This window comes from Dromiciops gliroides, chromosome 3, assembly GCF_019393635.1.
Source record: "Dromiciops gliroides isolate mDroGli1 chromosome 3, mDroGli1.pri, whole genome shotgun sequence".
NCBI classification, from domain to species: Eukaryota; Metazoa; Chordata; class Mammalia; order Microbiotheria; family Microbiotheriidae; genus Dromiciops; species Dromiciops gliroides.
In genome coordinates this window covers 636,672,251-636,680,386 of record NC_057863.1, presented here as the reverse complement: position 1 = coordinate 636,680,386, position 8,136 = coordinate 636,672,251, and the positions used below count along the sequence as shown (strand labels likewise).

The 8,136-nt window shown below is 41.5% G+C and overlaps 1 protein-coding gene across 1 annotated transcript in view; it reads right to left on the bottom strand.

Annotated features, from left to right (window-relative positions):
* Positions 1-4,316: 4,316 nt before the first annotated feature.
* LOC122748175 (tumor necrosis factor receptor superfamily member 14-like) overlaps positions 4,317-8,136 on the bottom strand; it is a 67,894-nt gene continuing 64,074 nt past the window's right edge. Inside the window, exons 7-8 of the mRNA XM_043993860.1 lie at positions 5,474-5,699; positions 4,317-4,439 (exon numbers count right to left, since the gene is read on the bottom strand). Coding sequence (XP_043849795.1) covers positions 4,317-4,439; positions 5,474-5,699 — 349 coding nt within the window. The remainder of the gene's footprint in view (positions 4,440-5,473; positions 5,700-8,136) is intronic.

Genomic DNA, 8,136 nt, shown 5'->3' with positions numbered 1-8,136 from the left:
CCTTGCACCTCCTCCATCATCCTCTCCATTATAAGCTTTTTCTTGCTTCTTTTATGTAATCTACTTTACTCCATTCCACCTCTCCCTTCCCCTTTCTCCCAGTGTATTCCTCTCACCCTTTAATTTTATTTTTTAAAGATATCATCATAGGGCATTTAGGTGGCTCAGTGGACACAGCACCAGCACTGGATCCAGGAGGACCCAAGCCCAAATCCAGCCTTAGACACCCGAATATCAACAGCTATGTGACCCTGGAGAAGCCACCCAACCCTGACTGCCCCACAAAAAAATTAATTAAAAAAATAAATACTTTCTTCTTCTTCTTTTGTGGGGCAATGGGGGTTAAGTGACTTGCCCAGGGTCACACAGGTGGTAAGTGTCAAGTGTCTGAGGCCGGATTTGAACTCAGGTACTCCTGAATCCAGGGGTGATGCATTATCCACTGCACCACCTAGCCATCCCAAAAATAAATACTTTAAAGATATAATGTCTTCATATTCAACTCACACTTGTGCCCTCTGTCTAAATAAACTCTATTCAGCTATCATAATAATGCTAAAGTTCTTATGAATTACAAGTATCATCACCTGTATGAATGTAAACAGTTTAACCTTTTAATATATCCCTTATAATTTCTTTTTCCTGTTTACCTTCTTGTGTTTTTCCAGGTCCTTGTATTTGAAAGTCACATTTTCCATTCAGCTAAGGTCTTTTCATCAAGAATGCCTGAAAGTCCTATCTTTCATTGAATTCCCACTTTTTCTCCTAAAAGATTATAGACAGTTTTGCTGGGTGGGTGATTCTTGGTTGTGGTCCCAGTTCCTTTGCCCACTGGAATGTCATATTCCAAGCCCTCCCCTCTTTTAATGTAGAAGATGCTAGATTTTGTGTTATCCTGACTGGCTCCATAATACTTGAATTGTTTCTTTTTGATTGCTTGCAATATTTTCTCCTTGGCCTCAGAGCTCTGGAATTGGGCTATAATATTACTGGAACTTTTCATTTTTGAATCTCTTTCAAGAGGTGATCGATAGATTTTTTCAATTTCTATTTTGCCTTCTGCTTATAGAATATCAAGGCAATTTTCTCTGACAATTTCTTTGAAGATGATGTCCAAGCTCTTTTTCTGATCATGGCTTTCAGGTAGTCCAATAATTTTCAAATTATCTCTCCTGGATCTATTTTACAGGTCAGCTGTTTTTGCAAGGAGATATTTCACATTGCCCTCTATTTTTTTATTGTGTCTTGATTTCTCATAAAGTCATCAGTTTCCATTTGTTCAATCCTAATTCTTAAGCAATTTTTTTCAGAGAGCTTTTGTATCTCCTTTTCCATTTGGCTTTTCAAACTGTTGACTTTTTTTTGTGACTTTCCTGCATCACTCTCATTTCTCTCTACATTTTTTCCTCTACCTTTTACTTTCTCTTCAAAGTTCTTTTTGAGCATTTCTATGGCCTGAGACCAATTCATATTTTTCTTGGAAGCTTTGGATGTAGGAGCTTTGACTTTGTTATCTTCTTATGAGGGTGTGTTTTGATCTTTATTATCACCAAAGAAACTTTCTAGGATCAGCAGCTTTTTCTGTCTGCTCATTTTGCCAGCCTATTTCTTGACTTTTGACTTCTTCTTAAAGTAGGGCACTGTCCCAAGCTTCAGGGGGTCCCAGGTGATATAATTTAAAAAGTGGCAGGTTCACCATTCCCCTTTTCTGTGCTGTTTTCTGAAAACAACCACAGGCCTGTTTGCCCTCTGACCCAGAAGTATACAGTTCCATTATGGCTAAAGGCTTTAGCATGCCTGCACCAATCCCCCACCTGGAACAAGACTATAACCTGTATCCAAGCCCAAGCAAAACAAGAGTTCTGCCTCAGCACCAGCAGAGATCCCTGTAATCTAACCCTGGCCAATCACTTGACCCCCCTCACCATCCATGGGCTGAGACCCAGAGACAGCCTCTGCTGCCACTGACACCAAGACTCCTCTCTGGCATGAATGGCCTAGGGCTGGATCTTCACAGCACTGCTGTGCTTGGGTTCCCCCCTCTCCATCCTATACAACAGATCTTTCCTGCCGACCCTCCAAATTGTCTTTGGCTAGAAAATGATCTCACCCTGTCTTTTTATGGCTTCTGCTGCTCCAGGAATTGTCCTATTGCATTATCTGAAGGAATTTGGAGGGAATTGGGGGAGTGCTCTGAGAAGTCACTACCTTTGTTCCCTATCCCTCTCCCTTCATTTTAAGAGAGCAAATATTCCACCTTCCGCAAGAGATCTTTCCCAGTCCTCTTAATGAAAATGCCTTCCCTGTGACAGAACCTCTCATTTATCACTAAATACATTGTATATACATGGTGGTCTTCCTCATTAGAATGTGAGCTATCTGAGGACAAGGACTAAGGGTTCTTATATCCCCAGCATTTAGCATGTTCCCTGGCAGATTTTGTTGCTGTTGTTTAATCATTTCTCAGTCATATACAGTTCTTTATGACCCTATTTGGAGTTCTCTTGACCAAGATACTAAAGTGATTTGCCTTTTCTTTCTCTAGCTCATTTTACAGATGTCAAAACTGAGGCAAATAGAGTTAGGTGACTTGCCCAGGATCACACAGCTAGTGAGTGTCTGAGGCTGGACTTAAACTCAGATCTTCCTGACTCCAGGCCTGGCACTCTCTCCACTGCTTCACCTTGCTTCTACCTAAAAGCTCTAGGCCTCAGGTTCCTTCTCTGCAAAACTGATAGATCTAACTGAATGACATCTCAGCCTTTTCCAGTTTAAATACTTGAGCCTACAACTACACTGTGATCCTCTGAAGCTTAGAAAGGTAAGACTTGTCTGAGGTCCCACAGCCACTGAACCTCTGGATAATGTGCTCACTTCTTAGGTTTTCCATCAGTTATACATATCTCCTCATCCTGAGCAATGCTCTAAGTCCTAGACCAGGAAGAGCCTCAGGTTACACACCAATCATTTGCTAAGCCCTGTTCTACAGGTCTGGCCACAGCCCCTCTGTCCCAGTCTATCCTCCTCTCCATCTTCCTCAATAATCATGCCCAACTTCCAGGGCAGGGTTCCCAGGGTTGTTCCATACAGCCTCAGTCTAGACAGAGGGCCTGGATATTGCATTAGATATTTGTACAGTTGACATTGGGAAGATTCACACCAATCTAGGATACTCCTATTTCTTTTTTCTTTTTTTTTTTTTTTGGTGAGGCAATTGGGGTTAAGTGACTTGCCTAGGGTCACACAGCTTGTAAGTGTCAAGTGTCTGAACCTGGATTTGAACTCAGGTACTCCTGACTCCAGGGCTGGTGCTCTATCCACTGCACCACCTAGCTGCCCCGATACTCCTATTTCTAAACTTATAATCACCAAAGTAATAACTTCTGAAAACTAGAAGGACCTTTTCTAATTTCTGTGGGTTCTATGAGAACAAAGCTTGCATCAATCAATCAATTAAAAAAAACACATTTATTAAGCAACTACTATATACCATGAACCATGTTAGGTGCCAGAGATACAAAGACAAAAAGGAGAGAGCCCTCACCTTTGAGGAACTCTCATTCTGATGTGTTCTTCCTCCTCCCTCAAGCTAAAAGACTTTGCCTTTATCTTGTACAGTCGGCTTCTTTATGTCCATGGTGAATTCTACCACCAGCATTTAAAATGGGAACTGTTTTACTGTTGTACAGTGTCTGTACAGAGGAGTAGCTTAATGTTTATTGAATTGAATTGAACTCTGCATTCTCCTTGGCACCTGACCACAATGCTCTGCAAACAGTAGGCCACTGGGGCAGCTAGGTGGCTTAGTGGATAGAGTACCAGCCCTGGAGTCAGGAGTACCTGAGTTCAAATCCGGCCTCAGACACTTAACACTTACTAGCTGTGTGACCCTGGGCAAGTCACTTAACCCCAATTGCCTCACTAACCTCCCCCACCCCCAAACCCAAACAAACAAACAAACAAAAAAACCAAAAAAAACGGATGGTTTCTGAGATAAATTCAAAAGCTGAATTGACTTCTTTAACTAGGAATCTCTGTGCCTGAGGGTACATACCACAAACTGACCCTGAGTCAAGCTCATCCTCAGTTAAATGGTGTGGGAATTTATTTTCATTTGGGGACCCTGCCTTTGAGCTGAGATTAAAAAGCCTTAGGCCCTCAGGGGTTTTTTCTGTGTAAGAGGGGCCAGGGCCCCTCCCCCTCCACTTCAGCTGCAGGGGGGGAGGGGGGCTCTGAGCTGGGCTAAGCTGTGCAGATGAAAACCCCGAGCCATGGGCATGACCCCCTTTGCACAGAAGAAAGGCACACGAAAACCCTCAGGGATGCTGGGGTTTGCTTCGCCCAGCCACAGCTTTGGGCTCCTGAAGCACGGGGCTTGGCTGACCCTGGGGGTGGCCAGTCCCAAGTTTCACCCGGGAGAACAGGTTAATAAAAAGGGGCTGACAAGAGAGAAGGGGGGGCAGTACAAGGAGGATAGAGAAAGCAAGAGAGGAGAAAGACAGAGGAAGGAGCAGTAAGTAAGGGGCTTTTCAAGGGTTCACTGCTACGGTAGTGAGAAAGAAGTTAAAGAGTGAAGCAGGGGGCTATTCAGTGGGGGCTTTTCAAGGGGAGGATGCTGGAGGACTAAGAGAAGGTTAGTGAGAGAGAAAGACGCAGGGCTTCAGCGTAGCTTTACAGAGAGGATAGTTAGATGGTAAGGGGGGAGTCGACAAAGCGAAAGGGGCTTGGAGTTAGAAGAAAGGAGCTGAGCAGTGAAAGTGAAAGCACAGGGGAGCTAGAGTGAAGGAGAAAAAGAGTGAGAGTTGGAGAAAGCTGGAGCATACCCTAAGGCAAGAGGCAGCAAAGGCCCTTATTATATTAAAAGCAGATAGGTTGTATAATTTGCATTTCTTAACTCTTATCATTTACATTGATTTTTATAAATAAATTCTGCTTTGATTATTTAATTAAGAGGCTTCTTAATCTTTTGCTTATCAATTTGGGAGCAGAGCAGTGTGGAGAAATTTTATAAACGGCCCATATTAAATTAATAGCAGTCAGATAAGCATCTAGTCAAAAGTCCCTAGATCACACCTGCAGTCAGATTAATCCCCCCAAATTAGGCCCAGCTAGTCAGTTAGAATATTTTTACATTCGAATGGTGACCCAGATGGGACTTATGGCCCAATTATAATTTTTCTAAACTTATAGTTTTTCATATAAGTACAGTTATAAATTTTTTAGATTAGCTAAGTTAAGTTAATTTTTTTTTACAATGGGAAAGAGGAGGGGGAGGAAGGAGGAAAGCTGGGGACAGGGGGAAGCCTTTCTCTGCCTCTAGATGCCATTTCCCTAGATTCACTGAATGAATGAATAGTCCTAAAATCTGTCGTTTCTACAATCCCAAAGGACTCCAATTTGGGTCAGAGCCCTCTAAATACAATGTCCTGTGGCAAAGTTCCCACTGTTCCCCCTTCATTATGTCTTTGCTTACCTCCTCTGTACCTCCTATATCATAAAAGCAATAAATAACCATGACAATGGTGCACATTATGCCAATGATGTCAATGACGCCAGTGGTGACAACTATGCAAATGACGTGCATGATGCCAGTGATGCAAATGGGGATAGATTTATATCCAAGGTTACTTTGGGATGAGCATAATGCATCAGTGGTGTCGGTGCCTGGCTTTTCTTCAGATAAACCCTGGGTACTACAGCTGGGAAGACAAATGAGAACACGTGTCATTGAACATGAATTCATTCCCATCAGCCCATCAAAACTGAGTGATCCAACTACTCCCCAACTTGCAATCAGCCATGCAACTCAGCAGCAAAGAAGCTTACAGAAAAAGGAGCAGAGCCGCCCAAACAGAGAGAAAGATGCAGGGCCAGCTGTGCTTTTATTTACAGTCTGGATAAAGGCAGAGGTGCATGCCTCTCAAATTCCTAGATAACACAAAAAGCTAGGAGGGAAGGAATCCAGGTTGGATTGGCTAGAAAGCCAGTGTGTGCAGAGTCTGCATCCAAAAAGATTTACTCAATAGAACCAGGAGACAATGCTGTTTTGTTTTATTTTTGAGAGGCCTAGAACTGAAATTTCATCAGTGTGGGGAATTCCCTAGTATAGAAATGCCTTCCCCTGATGCAGGAATTGTCAGGAATGGAGAGCCTTAGATTGTTGACCAGGGCACTAAGGTGGTGGGACCTGCCTGGGAGACAGAGCTTACTATGTCTGTAACGATTGGAATGACGCCACCTGCTGGATACTTACTGTAGAAGAGTTCTGCCCATGAAGGGAAGGTCTTTGAGGGCAAGACCAGGAGTCAGGAAGTGACGTGGGCTAGTGGGAGGAGGAAGGAAGAGACTGGCGCTCAGTCTCGTTTTCTTTTTTCCTCTGGACTCTGGTGGAGAGCGGAGCTAGAAATGTGCTCTCCCTTTAATAGATAGGAATCTAGGCCTTTCTCTCTCTTTACCAAATTCGTATTCTCCTTAATAAATGCTTAAAAGTCTAACTCTTGCTAAAGCTTATAATTTATTGGCGACCACTCATTAGATATTTTAGACAGACTAGCTAGAATTTTAACCCTTAACAGATGGCTGACCACGAAGAGGAAAGCTGAACCTCACTTCTGATCTTCCGGTTGGGTAAGAAATTTCTCCTACCCTTTAAACTGCTAAGTACTGGCGCACTGGCTGTGTTTTCCCTTTAAATTTTTTTCGAATGGACCTTTTAAACTCCCTAATTATCCTATTTTTGATTTTAGTCTGTTTAACCAGACAAATGGGAGATAAGATCATGTTAATGCTTTGTTTTTGTGGATTTTCTATTTTTCTTTTTATTTTTGTTAAAAGAGCCAGCAACTTACTCACACAAGGAAATATCTCTCCCTCTCCCAACCATGCTTTTTCAGAGAAACCTGAAGAGATTCCCGCAGCTTTTCCCAGTTCTAACAGTAATTGTTGCTTTAATTTTGCATGCTTGGAGGCAATGACCCACCCTCTAGAAGCTTTTAATCCCCTAGCACCTGGAGGCAAAGTGGGGGAAGAGGAATCCAGGCCTGAGTTCAAAATCAAGTCTGATTCAAATTGCTCTGGTCCCTCCCCTCCTCTCCAGACCCCACCCTCTACTCCTCCTATGGCCAAGCCCATAGCTTCCCCTGCCTGGGAAGTCCAGAGATCTGATGCGCATGCTCAACTTTTTCTACCTGCATTTGCAGCTTCAGGCTCAGCCCTTCCCCGGCCTGACTGTGCTTTTGAGACAATCTTAGAAAACTCTTTAAATTCCAGATATGCTCGTTTTGTTCATAATTTTGCTAACCTGCTTTTGTCTTTAATTAGTAATCTTATAAAGCATTTGTATGGTGAAAAGCCCGACAGACAATATAGAGGGGTTAAAGAAGAAAAACTTAAGCTGAATAAGAATGACAATCAACATAGTTCAAGACTCTGCTTCTTTTGCCATGGAAGGGTATATATTTTACAGAAATGTAGAAGTAAGCAGCAAGGTATTGATATGAGTATTGGGGATTTTAGATATCGGAATCAAGAGTGTTCTGAATTCACTCAGATTATTAGTATCAGTTCAGAGGTTACATAGGATTTCTATGCTATTATATATACATTTTGAAATTAATGGTATGGGTTTATTTTCATAGAGATTTTCATGCTTTTGAGATTGTGTCTTATACTTAGTTTCTAAAACAAGGAGAATATTTGTAAAAGCTTTTTATGGTCATGTGATCAAGTTTATATTTTATAATACTCTTATTGATATTAAGTTCATATTCATTTAGATTTCCTTAGTTTGAATTTCACTGTATTTTATTGTTCCATGTGTATTTTCTTCTATTCATTTGTCTATCTAATTTTGAAACATTGCAAGATGGTTTTGATTTTATTATACAATGTTAATTCTAGGAGTATTGTGCTCCCATATTCTGAGTTGTTTGTTTTTGTTATTTTTTCTCAACTGATTATTTGATCAAACTCTTTAAAGCATTTCCCTGGCAAATTGTTTGCCATGGCAAGTGTAAATTGATTCTAGAAGTATTATTTTTGATAAGCATATTCAAAAAAAAAAAAAAAGAGGGGAACATTTGTAAAAGTTTTCTATTTTCAAAAAAAAAAGTTCTTTGAGATTCTGTTGTGCTTTAA